The 27,956-nt window shown below is 40.4% G+C and overlaps 1 protein-coding gene across 3 annotated transcripts in view; it reads left to right on the top strand.

Moving 5' to 3' along the window:
- ttyh2l (tweety homolog 2, like) overlaps window positions 1–27,956 on the top strand; it is a 39,026-nt gene that overhangs the window by 7,221 nt on the left and 3,849 nt on the right. For all 3 annotated transcript variants that reach the window (XR_009119613.2, XM_058049798.2, XM_078796992.1), the window contains exons 2-12: window positions 1,541–1,716; window positions 5,347–5,458; window positions 12,339–12,559; window positions 16,927–17,022; window positions 20,000–20,072; window positions 22,534–22,603; window positions 22,667–22,722; window positions 23,392–23,484; window positions 24,838–24,930; window positions 26,733–26,875; window positions 26,980–27,165. Coding sequence is in view for 2 of the 3 variants with exons in the window: in XM_058049798.2 (XP_057905781.2) it covers window positions 1,541–1,716; window positions 5,347–5,458; window positions 12,339–12,559; window positions 16,927–17,022; window positions 20,000–20,072; window positions 22,534–22,603; window positions 22,667–22,722; window positions 23,392–23,484; window positions 24,838–24,930; window positions 26,733–26,875; window positions 26,980–27,165 (1,319 nt within the window). In the remaining variant the exon portion in view is untranslated. The remainder of the gene's footprint in view (window positions 1–1,540; window positions 1,717–5,346; window positions 5,459–12,338; window positions 12,560–16,926; window positions 17,023–19,999; window positions 20,073–22,533; window positions 22,604–22,666; window positions 22,723–23,391; window positions 23,485–24,837; window positions 24,931–26,732; window positions 26,876–26,979; window positions 27,166–27,956) is intronic.

Genomic DNA, 27,956 nt, shown 5'->3' with positions numbered 1-27,956 from the left:
GCGGTAACGTTGCTCACAATAGGGGTTACCATTTCCGGTTCTATGACAGAAACTGCACCCTGTCAGAAATGTATGTGCTTTATCCGAGCGGGTACAGTTTACGTTGTGACACTGAGGCAAAACAGCCGAAAGGAGTGGGGGGGAGGGTATCTCTGATATATATATCTCTAGTAGTGTATTGTACAGGGGGCCGGGTCAGATGTGGATGCGGGCCCTGTCCAGCCCCCGGGCTTTAGTTGTGGGGACCCCTCATCTAATGTCTTTTGTCTTGTTGGTTAAGTTGTACTGTGTGTTGAAATGAAATCTGTTTTGAATCTTCTGGTTATGGTGCTCCTCAAAGGCATAGAAAAAATTACTATTTACATTAAATAGCAGATATTTTTTGTCCCTCATGAGGGGGTGTTTGTGTTCGAGCAGTTCTTATGGAGACTCTTATAGTCAATGCAATCCTTTCTTTTGAGGGCATGTGTTTGTCTCCATCCCTCCCACGTTTCCCCCAGGCTTTAAATGCTCACACACTCTGGAATCACAAGACTGAATGAAAGCTGACGTGTCACATGGTGCTTTTGCCTCCCACAGTCCCAACTCCTGTTCAGCTGCCCTATCTTTGCCCCTCAGCCCACCTACATACCCGACTCTTGTTGTGACTCACAGCTGATCATTTTGATAAACGAGTGAGGGACTTCTCTCTTGTATCGTTAAACATGAGTGCTCGGTGATACCTGTGTGACAGTAATTGTTGCATCTGCTCTTTTCTCTGTGTGACAGTGATGCCTCTGGCTTGAAGGTGCATTGGACAGTTTCTTAATCACATTGTTTGGGAAAAAATATCAGTCAAACCTTGTTTCATACACCCTGGTTTTCGTAAACCGTCTCGGTTTTCGTACAGTATTTCACTTAACAAAGCGTATCTGTTCCTTTTCCCCTGTTTACTGTACTGTTCCACAAAATTGAGTGTCCAAACATAGCACCATATGCATTGCTGACTTACAGTACATTTTTTATTGCGTACGACTGCAAAATAACCCACTATGGGGCCAAAGAAAGTTGTGATAATAATAAGTTCCATCCATTAGCCATTTATAACTGTGTCACTGTTTTCTGCATGTAAAACTATAATTATTCTCTATAAAATGTATTTTCTGTTCACATTTTTTAACATCTAGAACAAATTAATTGGATTTATATTATTTTATTTTTGTATGTTTTTGTTTTTCATCAACATTTTTGGAACGAAAACGTACCACTGTATCAAGTTAACTCCTTAGTCAAGTTTATTTATAAAACCCTTAATCACAAAAGAGTCAGTAATAATAATAATAATAATAAACAGTATCAGTATTGATTAATTTTCTCTTACATATTGACTTTAATTAATTTATCACATTTTTTGAAAGTTATCAGTTCTTCAGAAACAGTTTCTCAACTCTCTTCCTTGATTCTTCGCTTTAAAAAATTAATTGATTTGTCCACTTAAATTTGTGACATCTAATTGTTTTTGCTAATAATTGTTGCATCTGGTGTCTTCTCTGTCTGTCAGTCTGTGGTGGTTCTAGCTTGCGTAGGAGCAGTGGGCCTTGGTGTGAGTCTGCTGGCCTTGACCATCTACCTGGCGTATCTGTGTGGCTGCCGTGGGGTTGTGGACGAGGACACCAAAAGGCCTGAAAGCACCTGCTGTGTGACCTGGGCGGCTGTTGTCACGGGTCTCATCATATGGTGAGTCGGGAATGGTCCAGTGGATAAAAAGATACATGAGTTACTAACTTCCGAACACTACAGAATGTATTAAACGATACATCGGAGTTTTTGACATCAAGTTGTATGACATCTACATCACTAGTGTGTGACGCATCCGCCGCAAGCATCACAGCCATCTTGTCGAAACAATTTCTTTCTACTGGTCGTTTTGAAACAATTTCTATCTACTGGTCGTTTTGAAACAATTTCTTTCTGCTGGTCGTTTTGAAACAATTTCTATCAGTGTTTTCCTGACTTTTTGAACTCTTTAGTGGCTCAAAACCACCGGCAGTGTCAGGCAAGCTTTTATGTGTACATTCGTCGCTTGTTCATCGTTCATAATAACCGTGTTCCCCATTGGTTCCAGACTCGACCACAACAAGTACATTTCTGCAAATGTAGAATCAATATTAATAAACAGAATATTTTTGTAGTTATGGCATTAAAAACCTGGTCATGTGAGTCCTCTAGACATGAAATAGCACCCCCATAGTCACCTCTACATTTGTATTACCCAATATAGTAGATATAATCAGAAATAAATAAGACGTAAATAAGATAACAGACTCACATGTAAGCAATTCCTTCATGTTTTTTTCTTGACAGCGTACTTCCTGCGGTGGCTAGTATCTCATCATTGTATTGTGATGGCTTTAAATGACTTACACTCATATGACCTAATATAGACATAACAAGAGTAAATAATAGGGTTGGGCGATATTTTTTATGTACTAGTATACCTGTATAGATTCTTACAGTGATAAGAAAATGATTTACGTATACCGGTACGAAGAACAAATTGTAAACAAGCCGAGTTGATGACTGCGCACTACGGCGGATGTATAATATGAATGAAATGCTGTCACTGTGAGGAGAAGGAAGTATTTACTCGGTATTTGCGTGGAAGTATTTACTCGGTATTTGCGTGGAAGTATTTACTCGGTAGACGGCTCAGACACTGGTTGAATTGGCGATAAACACTGGCGAAAGTTGTCTGAATCTCCTCTTACAGAGCACGAATGGATGCTAGCAGGGTTAGTGCCAGGTTTAAAGTAAATCCAGCTGACATTGTGTATTTGTCTGTTTCTACTGAACTTCCTGTTTGCAGCAAGTCACTGTTGCAGGCACGCACGTCTCTTTTGTGATGCTAAGTGAGTGAGCATGATGTTGTTTAACCATTTATCTATTCTTCCTCCTTCGCCCTCACATCTCTGTGAAGTGGTCGTGAAAATATCTTGAATATTCACTTTAACAGCTGCGTATGACATCCGATTGAAAATGACTTGAATAGTAATGTTGGCTGACCTTAACCTTTAATTGGCCTTAATTGAAAATGTGCATGTTACATATTTTGAATGAACAAAGAAGGATTGTACACAAACACAAGATGCTTATAGAAGGACATTAGTGCATTTAATCATGCGTGATAATAGATGAATATGAGGCTATTAGGCCTTTTAAAACTTGAATCGACGTTTTGGATGAGTTATTGCACTCATATTGACCTGACAGACCTAACATTTTTATTACAGTATATCTTTTCAAGAGACAATGCTTCTTTTGATTTGTCGTTGTACAGCTTGTCTACTTATTGAAGACGTGATTGTTGTCCAAAAGAGACGATGTCAATACAGAAACTATGTGTTTTGCCATGAGTTATGTTTTTAAATTCAAGAGTGTTTCTCACCTCAGTCATCTGCTTTTATTTTGATCACAGCTGCAAAATAACCCTCAATGGGGCCAAACAAAGCTGCAATGGCTAGCATTTTGATGTCTTCAATTGAGATGGCTTCTCTTCCTATTTCCATATTGCAGCAAGTGAATAGGCTGCTAAAAAGGTAATAAAAATCCATTAATAACACAATTGAACTCACAAAGTATGTGAATAACACAACAAGATGTATGCAAACCCAGGCATCAAACGCCGTGAGCCGTATCATTTTAATCCAGCCATTGGGGCAGATAGTATTATTGATCCAAATGACCTTACTTTTGCCTAAATTAACATTCTATCATAAAAATGTCTAAATTAACTCATTCAAATCGCGTTGCTGTGCATTCAGAAGATGATTCAAAGACAGTGTTGATGATATGTAGCATTCTACACTAGCATTCTACCCCGCTATCATTCCACAGGTGTCTCCTCCAGCGACATTGTGACACCTACAGAAACTCCTTAATTGATGCCTCTGATTGGCTAAAATTGCATTACAGTCCAAGGCTGCAGCATTGCCATTACTTTGCATGTGCATGATGCCGTGTGTGTAAATTTGTGCCAGTAACCGATGACAGAACCATCATTTTACCACTATAGCGTGTGGGTGCAAGAATAAACATGTCTCCCATCCTTATTTCCCTCAGAACTTACGCGACGTGAGTGGGCATTACATCCATAAGTGGTAAAACACAACACAGTGTAAACACATTCATACAGCCAGAGTTGGAACGCAAAGAGCTGTACTGGCATGCTCTGCTAAACTAAGCTACTCCAGTCAGCTTCTGCTCACACACTAAGAGCTCAGTTTTGACATTTTTTTCCCGCAAATTTCAGGTAGACATGTTTGTCAGGAGATTCTTCTACAATTGAGTTTTGTAATACATTTCAAGCGTACATTTTATTTTGACACAAATTTACATAAACAACACAAACAATTTTTGTTTTGGGTCAAAATAATTGATTTACAGTTTCACATTTTCACATTTGGAACTGGGTGTGTGCATATACATGCGTTTAAAATTTCCCTTTAATGCATAACCATCTGCACGTTGTACTCCTTCATGCTTTTACACTTCCTCCTTCCTGTGGAGCGCTTCAATACATGGGAATCAACCAAGCTCTTATCAAATGCGTATCTTCTTGCACGATACATGATCTCTTCTACTGTGCACTTGCATCATCACCTCTTAAACATAAAAGATATCAATATGTCTTTTGGATCAGCCGTTTGTGGTGAAAAAAAATGTTTACATACAGTACGTCTTTGGTAGCGAATGAGTTAAGGTAGAAATCATAGGACCCTGTAATTGTGTCATGTCTGGGGCTGCAAGAGTGATGCAGTTCATTGATGGGAAACATGAATTCCAACCGATACTGTGACATTGTGAAGCAGAGCATGATCCCCTCCCCTGGGAAACTGGTTTTCCAACATGATAATGAGTCATAAAAAAAAACTCTACTGTTTCCGCGTAAATAAATTCATAACACACTGGGTAAAGAAATTAATAAAGAAGAAGAAATGATTGCAGCTCAAGGGCAAGTTGTTTGCCGTCTCGTGCGAGTTTGGTGACCTGATCCTAACGTGAGAGACCGGTGTGGACTTAGGAGCAAAGATTGGAATTCATCCAGGGTCGGGATGGGTCACCAGGAACAATCAGATTAGCGGACAGTGACGCAGGAGGAAGCTAAAATCCCACTGATAGATTTGTGAAAAGGATCCAAGGGGAATATAGCTGACTTCTAATGGGGATCATTAGACTGTGCCTGAGAATCAGTGTCATTGTCAATAAGGTGTTTTGTATTCGTATGTTCACTGATTCCCATAGCCATTTTGTGCAACAAGACACTCATTGTTTTGGATTCATACATATAAAATCTCTTTCCTTCAACAGTTCAGCGGTAGGAGTGGGTTTCTATGGAAACAGCGAGACCAACGATGGTGTGTACCAGTTGACCTACTCACTCTACAATGCCAATCGCACACTGGCCAGCATCGACAGTCTGGTAAGAGAAGCTGCCATTGTGTTTATAGTAGTAATGTGCAATGTCATGCTTTCAACATTATTGCTTGATTAACTTGATTCACAATACTATATAATACAATACTGATATATAGCTCCAAAAGTCTGAATTTGGATTTAATGAAGAGATGAAAAAAATATATTACCATATCTACATGGCCATGTCCCCTATCACCATGCGAGCAAACATTGCTTTACCGCTGTAGTGCACCACAGCTCCCTACAGGAGGTCTCCATCCCATCTTTGCCTAATAGGGATCTTCTCTTTTTGCACCCCCCCCCCTTTGACCTGCATTCATTGAAGTTATTTGGGAGGCTCAGTGGGGGAGTCGGAACAAGAAGTGGTGCTGAGTATGAGAAGGATTTAGTCCCATCAGTGTTCCGTTAATGGATGCTAAGCCTCTCTTCTGTGTTGTCTGTGTTTGTGTGTCCCTGTCAGCTCTGTGCAGCCTCTTGGGTACACCCACGCTCATGTTACTGATCAATTACAAGGCATGATCGGTAGAAGAATGTTAGATTATTTTTTTAGTCAGGTTTTTAAAGGTTGTGCCCCACCTGGATTTTCACATTTTTATTTTTAAGTTTCTAAAATACTGCCTGAAAATATTATTGTATTTTATGTTTGTTTATCATAGTGTATAATATAACATAGTGGCACCTTGGTTAGTGTCATTAACTTGATCCGGAATGTCCAACTTTGACCACAAATAGACATGAACAGAAACAATTTTTCCATAACAAATAATGTGAATGGCGGCATGGCGGTCTAGTGGTTAGCGCGCAGACCTCACAGCTAGGAGACCCGGGTTCAATTCCACCCTCGGCCATCTCTGTGTGGAGTTTGCATGTTCTCCCCATGCATGCGTGGGTTTTCTCCCACATTCCAAAAACATGCTAGGTTAATCGGCCACTCCAAATTGTCCATAGGTATAATTGTGAGTGTGAATGGTTGTTTGTCTATATGTGCCCTGTGATTGGCTGGCCACCAGTCCAGGGTGTACCCCGCCTCTGGCCCCAGGACAGCTGGGATGGGCGGTAGAAGGAAAAAGCGGTAGAAAATGAATGAATGAAATAATGTAACTCCCATTAATCCATTCCAGAAAGCCAAAAACGTTAACACAAAACAAATTTTTTATGGTTATGGTTGGTTTAAGGCTGCACGTTGGTCAAGCGGTTAGCGACACAGCTACGAGAACCAAGTTCGATTCCACCCTCGGTCATCTCTGTGGAGTTTGCATATTCTCCCCATGCATGCGTGGGTTTTTTCCGGGTACTCCAACTTCCTAGGTTAATTGGTGACTCCAAATTGTCCATAGGTATGAATGTGAGTGTGAATGATTGTTTGACTGTATGTGCCCTGTGATTGGCTGGCAACCAGTCCACGGTGTGTCCAAAGACAGCTGGGATAGGCTCCAGCACACCCGCGACCCTTGTGAGGATGAGCGGTAGAAAATAAATGAATGAATAGATATTACAGCTTTGATGGATTGAAAAAAAAAAAAATGTACATTGAAAGTTGGTTAGTGTCATTAATTTGATCCGGAATGTCCAACTTAAACCACAAACACACATTAACAGAAACAAATTTTCCATGAGAAATAATGTAAATCCCATTTCATTATTCTGATTTTGCTCCTGAAGTCAGTCCATACATACATCCATACATACACATACATACACATATATATATATATGTCACATACAACTTTTCTTTGTTCACATTGGCAACTTTAACTGTAAACTTAAAACTGTAAAGATGACTTAAAGTCCTATTCTAATAAACAGTACCTTCATCATACCTTCAAGTTCTTCAATTTCTAGCTCTTTTGTGGCCCCAGCAGTGCGCTTGAATGCCTCATAAGTGCACAGTGCTTGATAGGAGGAAAAAAGCAAAAAGATACGGAGCTGGTCATCGTTCTGTGTGAGATCTATGAACAAATAAACCTCTTGCAAACATATACATACACACTATAAGGACACACAAATAAAAATCACATTTATATTTTCTTCCTATATTACAACAGATATATACGTATATACATTGATAGATAGAGTATGTAGATTGGTCTGAATCGTTCCTTTATCTTGTCCTCCCTTGGCCTTTGCATGTAAGTTTGAATCACAACTCCTCCAAAAGTAATCTCGCCGCGTCAGTGCTTCCCACACGGGGTTAGGGTAAAAGCAAATAGGCCCCAAAGCGATCTAATCTCTCACAAGGCGTCTGTGATGTTTGTGATTTACGCTGTTTGGCTCCAACTGATAGCTCATGTCATCCTAAAATATGCACTCTCACACTCGGCGAGAGATCCTCGTGTGTGTCGCAGAGGGGATAGATTACATCCATCAGAAGAGTACTCTTTCTTTCTTATTTGCTTTTGAGGCCTCCTTTTGTATTTCTGTCTTGCATCACGCCCCCCCCCCCCCCCGCCCCCCCGTTATCAGCATCAAGTGCAGCTACAAAGTGGGGAACATTAGAATGTACGCTTTCAATTTGCTGCTGTGCTTCCACTCGTACAAATACTGTACTAAAAATACATTTCTATCTCTTTGGAAGCCAGAGCTGGTTTCTTGGAGTGAAATGGTTATGTATTGACTGTTCTTATTTCACAGTGGATCTCCACTCGCTGTGAACTTTGTCTGTTGCTTTATTGCCACACTCATTGGAGAAAGGCTGCAAAATCACCGAAAACAAAGGTTATTGAAACACTGCTGCTGTGAACATCACCTGATCCTGAAAAGAGAAGAACTACTAAAGAAAAAAAACATTTTGTGTCATATTTTATGAGAAAAGTGTTTACACACACAGCAGTGTCCAAGTGTAATATTACAAGATGAAATTCACAAGAATATAGCCTACAATTTTTTTTTAAATACATAAGTTATAAAATGCTGGAATTTTAAACTAAGAAAAATGTTGCATTTGTAAGGTACACGGTAGCCTCAAAACTACAGTCAAATGACCTGAAAGCAAAGATTGCTCAACATCATGGTCTACAGGAGGGGCAGGCAAACTATGGCCCGGGGGCCACATGCGACCCACCAAGTGTTTGAATCCAGCCCGCCAGTCGCTTTCCAAGTATTTCAACTTTTAACATACAAACTGGCAACATGACTTGCAAGTCGGATGTCTTATTCAGTAAAAAAAAAACAATAACAACAAAACTGTAAAATTAAATTGCATAGTTTGATGTGTTCTGATGTTTAAAGTGCTCCTGAAAAAAGGGACATGAGAACATACATCTGATAGTATAACACTTTTACAGATAAAATTAGACAAATAATTCAAGGAAAATTATAAGCATAAAATAGTGTGTGTGTTAAATATATGTTCTGGCCTCCTGGACAATTTTGTTAACTCAGTGTGGCCCATGAGTCAAAATATTTGCCCACCCCCGGTCTACAGGAAGGATACAAAAAGCTAGCTCAGAGATATCAGCTATCTGAGGAACATAGTGAGGAAGTGAAAGACCACAGGCACAGTTCTAGTTAAGGCCCGGAGTGCTAGGCCAAGAAAAATCTCAGATAAGCAGAGGAGAAGGATGGTGAGAACAGTCAAACTCAACCCAAACTCAATCTTGGTGCACATGGTGTCACTGTGCATCGTTCAACTATTCAGCTATTCTGGGACAGTCATGCAGAAGAAACATGCGGAACTGCTTCATTTTGGAATAAGGGGCTGTGGACTGATGAAAGTAAAATTGGACAAAAATGAAAGTTATTTGGACATAACAAGTGGCGGCATGCATGGCGGATGAAGAACACAGCATTCCAAGACACTTGCTACCCACAGTAACATTTGGTGGTGGTTCCATCATGCTGTGGGCTGTGTGGCCAGTGCAGGTACTGGAAATCTTTAAGTTGAAGGCCGCATGGATTCCAGTCAGTATCAGCAGATTTTTACCAACAGTGCTCAAGAATCAGTGACAAAGTATGAAGTTATCATATAAGGCTGTAAAACCCCTCAACATACACTTTATAAACTTTTCTCAGACAGGAAAAAACATTTTATCTCATTTGTCGCTTGTGTAAACACTCTTGGGGCTCTAATTTGGTAGACCAGGCGCAGTCGCGGCGCACCTGCCTGGTGGGTGTGGCCAGTGCACTTTTCAAATTTCGTGAGCAGCGTAGTGCCACGCACCCACGCCTCCATCTCTCCTACCGGCGCAAGTTGCAAAGAGGGAGGAGAGAAGCGTGAGAGGGTTTAACACAGCCAAGTGTATTCTTAGGCAATCAAATAAATGTTTCTCATTGACCTCAAATGCACAGAGCTCACCATGCGCATCATTCATCACATTAGCCACCTCGAGGGACACGTCATCTGTTCCTGATAGCTATATTAAACACAGCATCAGGCTAATCCAGGCATCTTACTTGTTTTCTACTAGCATTCCTGCTCTACATGGCCAAATAGGAGAACCTTTGATGGTATATTCTCAGTATTCAGCCAAGTTAACATTACGCAGGCTGCACTTCACATGCGCCCTGCACAAACCAGGTCGAAACTGGCGAGCTTGCTCTGCACCTTTGGTGCGCTGTTTTATCACGAAATTGTCACTGCGCCAAGATGAAAATGTGGACATCTCCCCTGGCGTGCCACCACGCCCATCTCGGCCCGGGGCCAAATTACTGCGTGGGTTGCGCCACGCTTCACCCTGCGCTACAAAAGTCCTCAAAATTAACATTTTGTTGGAATTTTTATGATCAACCTGCTAGGTTGGACACAAGAAATTGCAGATAGCAACAACTTTAATAAGAGCTCCACCATGTGGGGTTTTTCTATGAGAAATGATAGCAGAGGCAACACTGGTGGGGGAATGTGATTAGGGAAATGTGGATCACTTGCACGGGAGAGCTGATGGATTTCATTTCTCACAATCAGGCTGACTAGCGTGACTAGATAAGATCCAGGACACTACTAGCGAGGGAAAGGGGGAGGAGGTAGCCGTGGTGGTGCTGAGAACAGTTTACTGGCAATGGCACACTCCATCCCTTGGGGAGGAGTGGATTGAGGATGGGCTCGTATCTTTTAACCTCATCTCAGCATCCTCTCGCTCTCTCTCTCTCTCTCTCTCTCTCTCTCTCTCTCTCTCTCTCTCTCTCTCTCGAGCAGACATTCAAGAGCTAGGTAGAATTTAATCAAGTGTTTGAAAACTTCTGAGTGTCAGGGAAACTGTTTATCTTCTTTTACGGTGTGTTTTTTTACAGTGTGGGAATGAACAGTCGGTCCCGCGTTGCGCACTCAAGTGTTTTTTCAGGGTCTCGGGTGTGAATGTACAAGAGATAAAGAAATTGGGACTCTTGTAGACGAGGAAAACAACATCTGTTCAGATTTAGTGGAGCATTCTACTTAGAGAAAGCCGTTTGTGTGTGTGTGTGTGTGTGTGTGTGTGTTTGTGTGTGTGCGTGTGTGTGCGTGTGTGTGTGTGTGCGTGCGTGCTTCCATGTGTGCGTGTGTGTTTAGAAGTAAGATTTATTCCCTACTGATACTGGATTTTTGGAGTTTATTTGGCTTAAAGTGATATTTATACTCACTGCCCACATCACTTGGTATACTGGTAGAATCCAATGTAATGTAAAGTATTTTTTAAATGAAAATTCCAGAATCATGTTGTAACTGAAAAACTGTAGCTCAGAATTTATCCTATTTTGTCATGCAGGGGTTCGATTCCCTGCTTGGTATCTCTGTGTGGAGTGCATGAGTGGGTTTTCTCCGGGTACTCCGGTTTCCTCACACATTCCAAAAACATGCTAGGTTAATTAGCGACTCCAAATTGTCCATAGGTATGAATGTGAGTGTGAATGTTTGTTTGTCTATATGTGCCCTGTGATTGGCTGGCGACCAGTCCAGGGTGTACCCAGCATACCCCCACGACGTAGTAAGAATAAAAGGCATAGGAGGATAAAACTATTTGGATAATACTATTTCATACTATTATTACTGCTATATAAAGTCATACTATTACAAGAAAAAATAGTAATGGCACAAGATTGAAGTTGTAGTTTTGAGAATACATTTATTTATGTACATTTATGAGGAAAAAATGTCTGAAGAGACAAAGAGGAAAGAAGTTACAATTCTATCACAACACACTTCTAATATCATCTGTTATTTATATAAAAGCTGATCTTGACAATGAAGACACACTTTTATGAGCCATTTTTGCAATTATATTTTTGCAATAATATTAAGGAGATTAACGTCTTCATTAGATGAACATAGCACAAAATGTGCAAGAATAAATTGTAATTTTACAATAAAATACAGGTATACTTTTCTGAGGAAATCTGGAATATGTAAAAACTAAAATTGTGATATTATAAAAGTAAATGAATGATTATGATTGTGTCCAGTGGCTGTCAAGTCCTGTTTAAAGTTGGTTTCTGTAAAATACCTGTACATCCCAACATCATTTTCTCCTCCTCCTCCTCTCAACATCCCCCACTGTGATTGTGTAGGCGATGATGGCGTCAACTTTTTGTTACAGCTTGAAAGCCGAGCATGTTCAATCTACACCGCCATGTTGCCTCCTCCCACTCTATTGTCACTATCAAAGACCTCTATGATAGCAGATCTCGACGGTATTGTTGCTGCCCCCCCATTCCCCCTCTAATACTGTTTATGTGAATAAAATACCAGGGTGGAGAGAAAAGTTCTTGTTCTCCAGAGAGTGCTCCTGTATTTTGCTGTTTTCTGCTGTCATATTTTATCGTTTATGGTCCTTTTTGCCTCAAACAGGTAGGTTGTTGTCATTTATGTTAACGTCTTTGTTAATTGGAGCCTATCCCAGCCTATCCCATTACACCCCGGACTGGACGCCAGCCAATCACAGGGCAAATCTTAAATATTTGATCTGATATTTTAGGCCGCAGGCTCTTTAGGCAGTGTGGAAACGGGAGTCAGGAAGCACCTGGAACGTTTGGATGAGATTTTCGCCGGGAGGCCCGATTACCTGCAGGCTCTACGCTTCATGCAGCTGATGGTCACCAATGTCATTCGAGAGATGACCGCCCTGCCTGACATCAGCAAAAGTAACGTGGCGCTGGCGGCCATGGCTGACTACGCAGCCTCCATTGAGTATTACAGGTATGTGTATGTAGGTGTGTGTGTGTGTGTGTAATGCAGGCCAGACGCTCTTAGCAGATGGGAGTTTATTGATCCCCTCTTGGGAACACAAGCTGGATTTTTCTTTTTAACTGATTACAGAATAAATTAGAGCTGAAATGAAGCCTTGTGTGTAATTTTGTCTATGTCCTTACCTGAATTTAACTCCTCTAATTGATTGCAATTCTAATTTGTCTTGAACAGCCGAGGGAAGGAAAAAAATAAGGAGATAAGAGTGGGAAAGATTTTCAATAAACATGACAAAAACACCAACGCTGATTATCTGCAAATGAGTCCAAATGAATATGAAATCCAATGATAATTTAGGAAGATGACTCCAGAGGTATCCCACAACACATTTACACTGAAAATTGTTATTTCCTAAAGTTTAGTTTGGGGATTCTACTGTGCCTTTCTGCATTTTAAATGAGTGTATTATTTTTTATTTTATTTTCCAAATGCTAAATATATTCTCTATGGAGGACAGAAAAGGGCCTGGGTTTTAAAATGTCATGAATGTTCCTTATCAAGGGTCCACCATTTTATACAAAAATGACTTCGTATTGCCTTCATCCGTGTCCCTCATGGTGTCCTAGAGGGATGTCTCACAACTAGCCTGTAAACGTCTCAATTTACTGGAAGAGGTATCCCAGAACCAGGAGTTTAGACTTCCCTCCTTAGGCTGCTGCCCACACGACCCGGACCTGTATAAGATGAAGATCATAGATGGATGGATTACTTTTCAATGATAACAACAGTGTTCTAACAATAACATGTGTCCCTGTAACATGTGTCACATGTGCAAATGTGAGAAGATCTTTCATCTCCTTGACTCCTTCAAGAGGGGCTGCAACACTCTTTTGATGAAGAAACTCCTTCATCGAGGACATGATACCACCTCTGACCTGCCGGTAGTTAATGAGCCCATCCCGTTTAATAAATAAATAACAGGCTTCTCTCCATTTCGTAAAATAAAGCCAGTCAGTCAGCTACAGATGTCAAAGCTGCTATTTCTTTCAACTGGCAAAGTAAACATTGAATCTAGGAATCGAAATAAAAACATTACAACAATGCCAGGAGAATCAGAATGTTAGTCCTGGTTCCTCACGACTCGATGCTCAACCCTATTGGAGACACGTGAAAACTCATGATCTATAACAGCTATTCTTCTTCTTTCTCTTTGGGCTTTTCCCTTCAGGGGTCGCCACAGCAAATCATTCTCCTCCATCCAACCCTGTCTTCTGCATCTGTCTCTCTCACACCAACTACCCTCATGTCCTCCTTCACTACATCCATAAAACTCCTCTTTGGTCTTCCTCTACGCCTCCTACCTGGCAGCTCTAAACGCAGCAACGTTCTACCAATATATTCACTATCTCTCCTCTGGACATGTCCCAACCATCTCAGTCTGGCCTCTCTGACTTTATCGCCAAGGCCTCTAACATGTAATGTCCCTCTGATGTACTCCTTCCTGATCCTATCCATCCTGGTCACTCCCAATGAGAACCTCAGCATCCTCATCTCTGCTACCTCCAGTTCTGCTTCCTGTCTGAATAAAAAAAAATATCTTAAACAGCTCACAAGCATTAAAAGACACACACAATGGTGTGCCCCCCCCCCCCCCCCTAGTGTTTAAACTAGGGTGACCAAATTTTGATTTTGATTACCAAGACACTCGGCCCAGCAGTGAGATACTAAAAATATACTCAAAGTTTACTCAGAGATGCCTTAGAATTTGAATACATGCAGAGTATATGCCTCCTTTGTATGGATAGACCAGGACAGGACATGAAAATAGGATATAGTATTATGAGAAAAAGAAGATGTTTGAAACTGTAAATTCCAGGTTGATTTAGGCTAACACACGTCCAATACACTATTGTGGGACCTTTAAAATTGCTGAAAAACTGCAATATGCGACCTCGATGATTTGGGACCATGGCAAGCACCACCCTGCGCAGCATTTCGAAATTAATATTCCACATTACCATATTGTTGTTTAAATATTAATGCCGTCCGCTTTCCCATCTTGATTAATTCTTGATGCCAAAGTTTATTGTAATTCTTTCCGGTATTTAAAACAAACACATTTGCATCTGTAAGTGTTGTCTTTGTAGTGGCGTAAATGCAGGGTGGATAGATACCATTTACACAAAAACTTTACAACCTAATCTGGCATTGCAGGGATATCTTCCTGCCTGTCTATTATGGCTCTGGTATTACTTCAAAGTGAAGAAAATTGCAGTGTAGAGTTTGTTCTCTTTTACGCGATAGTGCCATGAAAAAGGTGGAAAAATACAAACAATCATAGCATTTCATCATATTAATGTCAAACACGATCTTTCCCATTAAGGAACAATCAGTTACAGGGACTGCATCACGCTCTGAACCCCTTCTTGTTTGCTATGGTGATGGCCAGGCTGACAGATGAGATTAGACAAGAATCTCCATGGACTTTGATGTTCGCAGATGGCATTGTGATTTGTAGTGAGAGTAGGGAACGGGTGGAGGAGATGCTAGAAGAGTGGAGGTTTGCCCTGGAAAGGAGAGGAATGAAGATAAGCCACAGCAAGACGGAGTATATGTGTGTGAATGAGAGGGACCCAAGTGGAAGAGTGAGGTTACAGGGAGAAAAGATACAGAAGGTGGAGAATTTACTTGGAAGTACTTGGGATCAACAGTCCAGAATAATGGAGATTGTGAAAAGGAGTTGAAGAAGCGTGTGCAGGCAGGATGGAACGGGTGGAGAAAAGTGTCAGGCGTGATGTGTGATAGAAGAGTTTCAGCTAAAATGAAAGAAAAGGAATACAAAACTGTGGAGAGACCAGCCATGTTGTGTGGCCTAGAGACAGGGCCACTGAGGAAAAGACAGGAAGCAGAACTGGAGGTAGCAGAGATGAGGATGCTGAGGTTCTCATTGAGAGTGACCAGGATGGATAGGATCAGGAAGGAGTACATCAGAGGGACATTACATGTTAGAGGCCTTGGAGATGAAGTCAGAGAGGCCAGACTGAGATGGTTGGGACATGTCCAGAGGAGAGATAGTGAATATATTGGTAGAAGGATGCTGCGTTTAGAGCTGCCAGGTAGGAGGCGTAGAGGAAGACCAAAGAGGAGTTTTATGGATGTAGTGAAGGAGGACATGAGGGTAGTTGGTGTGAGAGAGACAGATGCAGAAGACAGGTTTGGATGGAGGAGATTGATTGATTGATTGATTGAGCCCAAAGAGATGAGCCCAAAGAGAAAGAAGACGTTACAGGTTCACAGACCTTATATTTACTGTGAATTTGCCTACTGTAACAAAAACATAAACAATATTCTAATACTATGATGGTGGCCTTTGGAATAAACGTCCCAAGAAAACATGCAAAAAGCCAAGGAAAAAGGAAAAAAAGCTTTCACGCAACCGATAGAGGTCTCACTATCAGTGTTGCATCGCTGACCTCATGTATCGCCATGATTCATTTTTCTCCCACACATGCCTTCTCAACTGGTTTTATTTCTTTGCGTTAAGGTGCCAAATCATCTTGTGAAATCCACTCTTAGCATGAGACTGGCATCCATTCTCAGCTGTGTTATTGGATTCCATGCAGCGTCTGAGCTACGAGCTGCCTGTGGCCGCGCTTTATTGATGAGAGGCAAATGTTGCAGCCGATGCAATGTTATTTGATTCACTTTTTCCTCCCTCCTTTTATTGCCTCCCAGTCATCTCTACCTCTGTGTCCTTGAAGCACTTATGCAGATGAACTTTGTTGTTGTTTGACCATATGTGGCCTCCATGGATTTTGTGGGGTATGGAAAAGTTCCCAAACAGTACACATTGAATGACTTGAACTAAAACGTTATCTTACAAAGGCGCTTGGTCCCGCACCGTGTTCATGACCTATTGTTACAACCCCAGTGCCCTCTTTAAAAGTCATTTAGGCTACTCTAACGTACTCTCTCGTGACCTTAATGTGAAGATTTACGATGGCAAGTCTCTATTTTTTGTTGCTCTCCTAAGATTTACAGTGTGGCTGGTGTAAATGGTAAGAGGACACACACGTGCGCACACATTCGCACACATTTCAAGTCCAGCCTGAGTGTGCAATGTGCCCAGGAAGGACATTTTCAGTGCTTGAAAATTTAATGTCTATGGATTTGTGCTGTTGAATTATTGAGCCCGAAGGCTGCAAATTACTAGCACCAAGCAGATGGGCTCTAACCAGCGGGCAAGAAATCTGACGTCTCTGACACTTCTCTTGGATGTTGGGTGTAAAACACATTAACCAACACATGCTATGTACTGTATGAGGGTTTGTTTGGCTCAAAAAGTGACGCCCGGTCTCACCTCACATCTTGTTCTATAGATGGTTGACCTATCTGCTCCTGCTGATCCTGGATCTGCTCATATGTTTGGCTCTGTGCTTGGGGATGGCTAAGCAGTCTCGATGGCTGCTCATGATGTAAGTTGGAATCTTGTTCATTTATGGGAGATTCTCCTGAAAGGGGCATGATGCAGAGTTACACTGATGCAAAATGGGAAATATGGCGTAGTGTCCATGGTTGTTTTACATCATATTTCCACAGAAGGTGAAGTGCGTCACTCTTGGGCTAACTGTCAATGCTTTGAAAAAGTCAGTGTTGAGTCTTGCATAGAGTTTGAGGCAGTGTCCATCCACTAGCTCTATGTAATGTGAAATGTATGTCATCATTGCATCATGTCCTGGTCAGCACAACAACACCAAAAGAAAAGGAAAGTCATTTCACACAAAAGTATCATCATCATCATAAATTGTAATGAATAGAGTGCACAATATCATATTTCCATCCACAGAGAAATTAAAGAAACAGTGAGGCGCTTGTTTGTCACACTCAGAAAGATTCACATCTAAAAATGTAATTTTGGTACCCCTTTCAGGATAATGATCCATATATATTTATTCATATGCCTTTGCATAGTCATGCCATGAGCCAGACGCTCTGGCTCCATATAATAGCTCCATTAATGGGAACATAGATAAGCGTCGTGTTATCAAATATCACTGACATCGCTATTGGCCTTAGCTTTCTCTGTGACTGGAATTCTATCCATGCTGTTGTAGTAGGCTTTTATTCATATAAAATCAATGTTTATGATATACAGAAAATAAAATAGTTGTGAATTCTTAAAATGATGTGTATTTGTATTATAAATTAATAAAATACATTTATATAATAAATAAAAAGAAAAAACATAAAATATAATATACAATTACAATACAAAATTAATAAATTAATGTGTATAACATAGCATGCAAATTTATAGAATAAAAGAAAACAATCAAATTAATAAAAATATGTATAATATTCATTCACTTTCAATGGTGGTTAATTGTTATCCGGCTCATGGAGTATGCTGGAGCCTATCCCAGCTATCTTTGGCGAGAGGATTGTTCGCCAGCCAATCACAGGGCACATACGTATAGACAAACAACCATTCACACTCACATTCAACAACATGTATGATACAGTATGTAAGATAAATAAAATAGTGAAAAGTAATAGAAATATCAAATGTTTGATGACATTACAACATATCAGTGCAATCCCTCGAGATACTTCGCAAATACGTCACTTAGTTACTGTGACCGGCAGATGGTAAGAGTCTGTTTGGTTGCTACGTAATGATATTGGAGGTTATAAGGTACCAGCTAAGTACATGCTAACATGTGGCCGTTGTTTATGTTCTGTAAATAGCTCGTCCTATTTTGTCATTTATTTTAGTGCTATTAGTGATGATTATTTCAATATTGGTTAGTTATTGTTTGATTAAATGATAAATCGGCTCTTTTAAAAACACCTTTTAAATTTTTGCCTGTATTTCAGCAACAGAGAGATCTGACCTGAGAGAGTAAGTAAATAAAAGTACACAATTAAGCACCACGTTGCCCCTTGAATATTATATTAAATTAATATTAAATAGAAAAAAAATCAACATTTTCATCAAAAACTTCAGTAAAGTAATAAATATACACAAGAACCCAATCATGATCATTTTCTTAGTTGATTAATCTGAAGCTTGTTTCAATTCATGGAGTCATCCACTAGGCCATAGATGGACCAAATTAATATGAAGCAAACACCTACAGTTAGTGGTTGGGTCCGCAACATAAAAGATGCAAAAAGGCTCATCATAGATGACAAAACACAAAGACAATAGGTCACAAAAATGGTCACATTTGAAAGGCTGAAATTAGAGGATATTTACATATTTAAGTTTGAAAAAAAACCAATCGATTACAAAAATAGTTAATAATCGATTAATCATTGATTAATTGTTGCAGCTCTTTTGCATTTAAATTTTTTGTTTGGTTCACCAAATAAAAAAAGTACCACTGGTGGTATGCCTATACAATGTAATATAGACTTTTTTTACTGAGGGGTTAGTGCACACAGCTCAGAGATCTGGGTTTGATTCCCCGCTCGGGAATCTCTGTGTGGAGTTTGCATGTTCTCCTGTGTATGCATGGGTTTTCTCCGGGTGCTCCGGTTTCCTCCCACATTCCAAAAACATGCTAGGTTAATTGGCAACTCCAAATTGTCCATAGGTATGAATGTGAGTGTGAATGGTTGTTTGTCTATACGTGCCCTGTGATTGGCTGGCGACCAGTCCAGGGTGTACCCCGCCTCTCGCCTGAAGACAGCTGAGATAGGCTCCAGCATACCCGCGACCCTCGTGAGGATAAGCGGTATAGAAAATGTATGGATTGGTGAATTATGAATTTGTGGTTGAAAGTCTGATTGGACTTTGAGGCAATGCCACGACATTATTGTTGATTTAGTCCTTTGTTCTTGAGGGGAAAAAAATCCAATATTTTCGAGCCAATGAGTGTTTGGCCCGCGTTGTCCTAGTAATAGTAATAGTTGTCCTACTTATGCATTCAGACAATGCTTAAAGAAAAACAGGATGACAGGAATGATGGATTGCCTAGCACACAGTCCAGACTTCCTATCACATTTGGCCAATTTAGCACTCCGCCTATGTGTTGACGCTAACAGACGATACTCTGCTTCCTCCTTCTCATCCCCCCCTCTGATGGCTTTCACTAATGCCTATTGATTGGGCACCCGGCGGGATGAGGCTGCTGCTCCCTTAACTAATTATTAAGTGCTCTCAGACTTCTTTATTGCTGCTTTCAAGGAGGTCTGAGGAGTCAGCTGAGAAGCCAAGCACACTGCATGCAGCCTTTATGCATCCATTTGGGGCGGGGGACTCACTTTTATGCTGTTTATGTCTTTCGGACTTGTCCTTTAATGAATACCCTAAAGGCTGTCAGATAACACAACAAGAATGGAAAGAGCATATAGTGGACCATGTGACAGCCGCTTCTGTTTTCCTCAGTTTTGTTAAGCATGTCAAAAAGAAATAAAACTACCACCGTGACCATCTTCTCTTCACAGGATAATGGTCTTTGTGATGCTGTCGTTGATTCTGAGCTGGGCCTCGCTGGGAGCCAGCACTGCTACGGCTGTGGTGAGTCTATTTTAGCCGTGTTATTTCCCCAATTTAGGAAGGTTCACTTCTGTTGTTTTTGTATCTCATTGATCTTATTTTGGTAAAGCTGATTATAATAAGACTTTTGGGTTAATCACACTTAGAAACAACGCTCCCTCGCATTAATTACTCCTCCAAAATCTAACCATAAATCCTCCTTGCTGTCAGTACGGTGTTCAGTACATTTAGGCTTAATGTAGTAATGGAGACCCGCATTTGGGGCACAGTCAGGGGTACAAAGAGCGCGTGCCCCCCTCCTGGTATTCCCCCGGTTTCCTGGAGGCATCCTGGAATATGAGGATTATTCTTTAGGATTAGACATCTGGACAGCTCAAGGGGAGCTGAAACGTACTGTAGAAATCTGCTGTCATTGAATGCATCACTTTTCAGCACATTTCAAACCATCTTGGACCTAATTTGTGGTGTTTGGTCCACAATGACCCCTGCATTCTGGACACTTCCTCAGGGATGGGGAACCTTTGTGGCTAAGAGAGATATAAAAGGCGTGAAAGGCGTGAAAGCTTTTTATTTTGTCTTTATCCGACAAGTCGTCAAAAAGTTCATTTGCCACATCAAGCATCAGATTTTTGTGAATGATCTGTGAATAGCTTTCTGTCCATCGCTATTGCTAAAGTACCGGCAAAGCTAGCCGAAGTGCAGTCAGCTTGCTGTTGGCATGCCTTCTTCCGACTGTTTCCGGCTGGATATTTCAATGCAAATGTTGCATAGCATGAGTCAAATCGCCGCATATTAGACACACACGCCAAACCTGCTCTCTCCACAAAGGCGAATTCCTCTGTTCATGTTGACCTTTTGACCTCATTACCCCATGACCACTGCCTTGACCTGGCAGGCTAGAAAATAGACAGAACGTCTTTTGAACACTGTCATTTCAGTAACATTCTACTTTAAAATGTCAGCGACAAAATCGTTGCACAGGTCAGCTGTTGGTTCGTGCTTCGACCTTCCGGCCTGTCGCACCTCCTCCGGTGCCAAAAATGTATTTAAAAAATTATCGTGTTCGTCATCTGAAAAAGACCTGCCATCATTTATTTCGGGACCTGGAGATGTATACATGCAAACCAACAGGTGGCTCCAAATGAAGCGAGGTAGAGCTTTTCTTCTTGTCACTCTCACACACACACACACAAACACACACTATAGGAACCAGGCAAGGCAGATGGAGAAAAAAGGTGTCTTGAACAGAGGAGGAGTTATGTTGTTAATTGGAAGATACTTTTGATCAACAACTTCCACCAAATGTACCATACCAATATCTACTAATAATAGTTGTTTTTTCAGAGATTGTCTCTCTATTTTTTCCAAAAATGTGTCTGGAAAATAGCTAAATACCTACTATTCTGGTCAACGTAATCTATAATGTTATGATATAAGGAGGGAGGGGGTAGGATTAAATAAACTCTGCTTCTTCCTTCTCCTTTTCATTTGTACATGTTGAATTGTGTAAACATCATGTACTTCAGTGTAACCTTCTTTAGCATGTTTGAAATAATTGTCTTGTTTCCTAGGATTAGTTGTTTGCAGACTGTTGTAAGTGAATTTCCGTAAAGTTTGAGTTTCCTTATTTATCAATCAAATATTTTTTTGTAGTTAGAGCATAAAAAACCCTTTTTATGACCCTCTCACTTTTAAACATTGTGAGAGCTCTCTAGACATGAAATAACACCCCTATAGTCACTTTTACACTTGTATTATCCAATATAGTACCACTATAGATATTATAAGAGAAAATAAGACATATTAGACATAAATAAAACATAACATAAGTTATAAGTTATTTATTTTACTTCCTGTTCTGTACAGTACTTCTCATCAATGTAACATTACTAACATCTCCTGACCAGTGTAGACTACAAATTATCATCACAATGTGTTATATTTATATTTGAGTTATGTTTGAAAATGCTTAATTTGTAAAAGAAAATGTGTAACATTTGCACATTTTATTAAAAATAGGCCATATTCAGCCACGAAACAGCGATTATTATATGATGTATATATGAAAATCCATGATAGAATGTAGCTGAGAAATTGGTGAAGGATTACTGTAAACCAAACTCAAATAAAAAAACCAAAACACAAATAAAGGCTGCCATAATAGATGTCTGTTACTCTCTGCAGTTGATTAAATCAAGTGCGTTTTTAATGAGAAAAACATTCTAACTTGTGGGATTCCTGCTCTGACATAAAATAATTAATACCAGCCATATTGCAGATGTTTTCCTAAGTGCTGCATATTTTTTGTTGCCATTCACTTGAATATTTCATGCAGAGGCATCAGCATTTCTTCATGGGCTGCATTAAAGAACATGTATATATTTTATAGCTTTAATGGGCCAGCAAAGCATGACATGTTCTAAAACGATCAATAAGGTTTGCTGCCATTCATGAACCAGACCTTTACTACTCTCTCACACAGGGTACCAGTGACTTCTGCGTGTCTCCTGACAAGTTTATTGTCAACCAAACCAAAGATTTCCTCACTGGAGGTAAATTAATAATACATGATGCATATTGTCAATATATCTAACCAACTGTCGCCTTCTCTGCAGATGTTGCACATTATTATTTGTTCTGCAGTCCGAATCTACCCAACCCTTTCCAACAGGTACAGACATCCACTTTTTAAAATAAAAATAAAATTCCCTCTCTTTGCACCACCTCGGGTGGAATTAGTGATATAAAGTGTTTTTCTCCGTACCGGAGCTCTGGGGGGAAAAAATAAAATCTTTTACCCTCATTACATAATCTGTCTGGTGGGCACGCTCACAAAATGCATGATTTATTCATTGACTGTTATTATAGCTTGCATAACGACAGCTACTATACACATAGGGGACAACAACAACACACTTAGAGGCTAATTGCCATGCTCTTGAAATGCAGATGCTTTTAAATGAGGGCATGGAAAATAAACACAGCTGGAGCACAAACAGAGAAATTCTTATTTATTATGATTTATTGTTATTATTATTATTATTATTAAATTGGTAACCTGGTACATGTTAAATGTTGGCATTGAACATACACACGCACACATAAAAAAATCAATTTGGGGATTAATTGTTAAGGAGGTAAAGATAATCTCTCTTGATGGTCCTGCTTGATAAAGCAAATCTATTGCTTTGGTGGCGGTACTGTATGTATAATCTGTCTGATATTTACTCTCCCTTAAAGCGCATTATACTGTATAGCCTTGTTTGGATGTGTCCTTGACAGGGTGCATACTTTAATAATGACCCCTTTGTGTTTGTTTGTGTGTGTATGTGTGTGGCAGTCTTTGACAATCTGCCAGCGCTCCGTAACCACCATGCAGATCCAGATCCAGGGCCTGCTGCAGTTTTCCGTGCCGGTCTTCCCCACGGCTGAGGTATGAAAAAGTTATGTATTGTGATGTGGGTTTTATGGTACCGATTCAGATACCAATTATCCAGGACTTAATTGGGCAATACCTATACCAATCGCATAGATTCATTTTTCAATTTATTTATGATGAGTGCTAAGGGGATGCTGTTGAGAGGGGAAAATGTCAGGACAATTCAAAGGTCCCTTGGAATTGTAGGGCACCCAAAAAAAATGTATTAGTAATAAATGCACATGCACGGTGGGTGCACGGTGGGTGCATGTGCTCATGGCCTCATTAGCTGGCGTTGGACTGGTGATTAATTCTTCAAATAGTTTTTAACATGCTTCTACCTCCCCAGACGTTTAGACGTTAGTTAGGGCAAGACACTTCACAAAAGGATCACTGTGGGCTGCAATAGTGCTAGCCACAGGTGATCTACTTTTTTGATTGGCGTTGAAAGGCATTTATTGGCATATGCCAATCACATGATTTTTCATGGAAATTGGCCTATACTGATGGATGGCCGATTGATCAGATCATCCTTACTGCGTGTATGTATATTTTTTATACAAAACGACAAAGCCAGTGTGCCAAGTCTTAAGACTTTTGCACAATCTTCTTTCTTTTTGGGCTTTTTTCTTCAGGGATCGCCACAGCAAATCAATCTTCTCCATCCAACCCCGTCTTCTGCATCTGTCTGTCTCACACCAACTACCCTCATGTCCTCCTTCACTACATCCATAAACCTCCTCTTTGGTCTTCCTCTACTCCTCCTACCTGGCAGCTCTAGACGCAGCATCCTTCTACCAATATATTCACTATCTCTCCTCTGGACATGTCCCAACCATCTCAGTCCCGCCTCTCTGACTTTATCTCCAAGGCCCCTAACATGTAATGTCCCTCTGATGTACTCCTTCCTGATCCTATCCATCCTAGTCACTCCCAATGAGAACCTCAGCATCCTTATCTCTGCTACCTCCAGTTTCGCTTCTTGTCTTTTCCTCAGTGGCACTCTAGAAACAACATGGCTGGTCTCACCACAGTTTTGTATACCTTTCCTTTCATTTTAGCTGACACTCTTCTATCACACATCACGCCTGACACTTTTCTCCACCCGTTCCATCCTGCCTGCACACGCTTCTTCACCTCCTTTTCACAATTTCCATTGTTCTGGACTGTTGACCCCAAGTACTTAAAATTCTCCACCTTCTGTATCTCTTCTCATTGTAACCTCACTCTTCCACTTCCCTCTCATTCACACACATATACTCCGTTTTAGTGCGGCTAATCTTGGTGTGAAGTATGTGTAAACTGCATGTGTAAATGTTCAGACTTTGCCACAATACTGAACCTTATCTCTGTGACCTTTCTCCACAGAGAGACCTTTTAGGCATTCAGCGCCTGTTGAACGCCAGCGAGTTTAATCTACACCAGTTGACAGCCTTGCTTGATTGTCGCGGACTGCACAAGGTGAGGAGCATGTTTCACGCTTTAATTGCTTTAAGTTCCTTTAAACTTGCAGCTATCAAAGTCTTTCTGCTTGAATTAACTGCACCTCGTTAAATCCCTTCCAGTAATAGTCGACACTGTTTGTGAACACGCAGCAAAACCTCCAAAATTACCGGTATAATTGTCTCATTCCAGTCACTCTCACAGCACTCTAAATCTTCTCTCAATTCTCACACTTTAATGTTGTTTTCCCTGATAAGTGAGTGAAGTGAAATTGAACGTAAATAGTCCTGGTTTGGTTTATGGCCCTGAGAGAGACCTAATTTGGCCGGATTTATTTTATGGTGTTCAGAAGTAAAGCCCATTCAAGAATGAATGGATGTTAGCTGTGTCAAACCAAGTTTGTCCATTCCAGATGGTCCGACTGTAACCGAATCCGACTCTTTAAAAAGTCTCCCATGTAAATCCAATTCATCTATTAAAAATAGGCAAACATGTTAACATGTTAACGTGTAGCCTAATATAGCCAGTAGTACATTTAAACATTTACTGCATGTATATGATCGGTATCGGCCAGTTTCACTCATGGATCACCGGCAGCATAAAATCCTGATCAGAACATCCCGAGACAAGACGCACCATAATGTATGCTAACCAGAAAATGTATGCAAAACAAGGCAACATTTTGTTTACACGATCATACTCTTGAAGTATGTGTATGTATGTGGGTGGTAATATCAAGAAATATCCTGGGTCTTTCTTGTGGTTTTCTGTTAATACGTGATCATAATCCCCAACGTGATGTCTTCTAGTCAGCAATGCCCTCTTCCACACTCTCCTTGCACCCTTTTTTTCTACTTTATTGACAACTTCCTGCTCTTTGCACATTCTCTATTTGCAGCTGTGAGGAAAATATAGACTTACCTTTCGTTTTTGCATGAGCTTCTGGTCTGGAGTTCAATGTCTTGTAGGTCCCGTGCAAATCAAGGAATTAATGAAGCTGGGGTGATGCCTGGGACCAAGTAATACCACGACTGCTTTACGGATGCAGGAAGTGGTGGTGACAATGCATACCCATGCAGGAAAAATGCATTCACTGTTGTTGTCTACCAGACGTAAATAGTACTTGACAAGGTGTAAATAAGTCGGTCACAAATTGCATGTCAATTTCTTCACACGCTTCAGGCACACCATAAATAAATAAATGACACACATTTCACGGCAAATTGTGGGACAATGCGTAGGCAATATGTATGCTTTTGTATCAATGTCAGTAGACCATAAGATCTTTAAAGGTTTGGAATTTGCCTAGAAATTTGTACAAATGTAAAATATATAACAGAGCATCTTTTGCCATTATTGCAGCATTAATTATATTTCTATTGAGTTTTTAGAATTGAAAAGCCCAATTACTTGTATCCGATCCATCTTATGGCTCCAGAATAAACAATTTAATGCACAGTTGAAGTCAGTGGAGCATATTGCACCTTCCACAAGAAAGGTTTGAAAGGTGGAACATTGGACATCAAGGCATTGGAATCCCATGGCAAATCGGAAAAGTGGTCATAAAATTCCAGCAGCAAAAGTGCTAGTATGGACGTGAAATGGGTCTTACATTTCATTCATTATGTTGTTACATTTGCCGTCTTAAAGTTTACTTTTTAAAACCTGCAGAGACCCTCATTGACTTCAATCCATCCATCCATCCATTTTCTATGCCGCTTATCCTCACTAGTGTGTTCTCCATCCGTATTCATTTAAAAGTGCCTGCATGCTTTAAAGTGGAGGTATAGATTATTAATACCCTTTATATGGATGTGCAGGACTACCTGGATGCCCTAATGGGTGTGTGCTATGATGGCGTAGAAGGTCTCCTCTACCTGGCTTTGTTCTCTCTGCTGGCTGCTTGTGCACTCTCCGCCATGCTGTGTGCTATTTTCCGAGTGTGGACACTAATGGGCAGCAGGTCAGCACGAGGCAACCCCCTTATCTCATTACTACCGCTACCCACAATGCAGTGCTGCACAAGTGCTCACATGTGCACTCTTTCACTCTGTGATTGGCATGCAGAGACAAAGAGTATGATGACATCGATGAAGAGGACCCCTTCAACCCTCAAGCGCGACGCATGTCCTACAACCAGAGAGGGTCCAACGTTCACAGTTTCTGCAGCTACACCAGCAGTGTCGGTAGCCAGGCCAGCCTCCAGCCTCCTCCTCAGTCTGCATCAAATGTGCTTCCTCCACCGGAATACATGTAAGGCTAGTTTCCCATATACAAACTATTCCTCCCATAGGAAATAATGTCATTAATTTAATAAACTGTACAAAAGTGTAAAAATAAGTTAACCAGTCTAATAATGACAAAATATTGGACCTTACGGTGACAATGAAAAATGTGAACATTTTAATTCTCTGTAAAATGTATTGGATCTGAGTCAGATTAAAAAGAAAATGTGTTTTCGTTTTTTACAAAACTTTTGGAAATAATTAATAGTTAAAACAAAGGTCCCACCAATAGTGGCAAGATCATATTAGATTAAAAATGTAAATGAAACTTAATGACTTGTCATATAAAAGGAAGTTTTTCAATGTTGGGTCAGAGAATACTTGTGTCATCTTGTTTATAGCGGGAGATAGGTTCCCAAAAGTACAAAATTTGCAATTCTTATATATGTTTAAGGCTGTAAAACCTTTCTCAATACACTTTTTCAGACAGGCACACATTTTCTCACATTTCCCTCTCGTTTAAACTCTCTCAAAGTTCAAATTTTGTTGGAATTATTAAGACCAATCTCTTGAATACTGCTCCTGGTAATCCTCCATGAACCGAACATTCATTTACAGTATTCCATAGTAGCACCTTAGCCATCATACAACTATGATTGCTAGCAAAGAGGAAAGTGAGAAGATTGATTGACAATGGTCTACAGCCAATAAGAAGGCAGAGCACAATGGACCATTCTCCCTTAACCAATCGGGCTACATACTCCAACTCTCACGAGTATACAGCGCCCTCTACTGCTTAGCAGTAGTAAATACAATAAC

Source organism: Doryrhamphus excisus, linkage group LG16, assembly GCF_037039965.1.
Source record: "Doryrhamphus excisus strain RoL-2023G ecotype Guam linkage group LG16, RoL_Dexc_Guam_v1.1, whole genome shotgun sequence".
In the NCBI taxonomy this organism is placed as follows: Eukaryota; Metazoa; Chordata; class Actinopteri; order Syngnathiformes; family Syngnathidae; genus Doryrhamphus; species Doryrhamphus excisus.
This window is presented reverse-complemented; position numbering and strand designations above follow the sequence as displayed.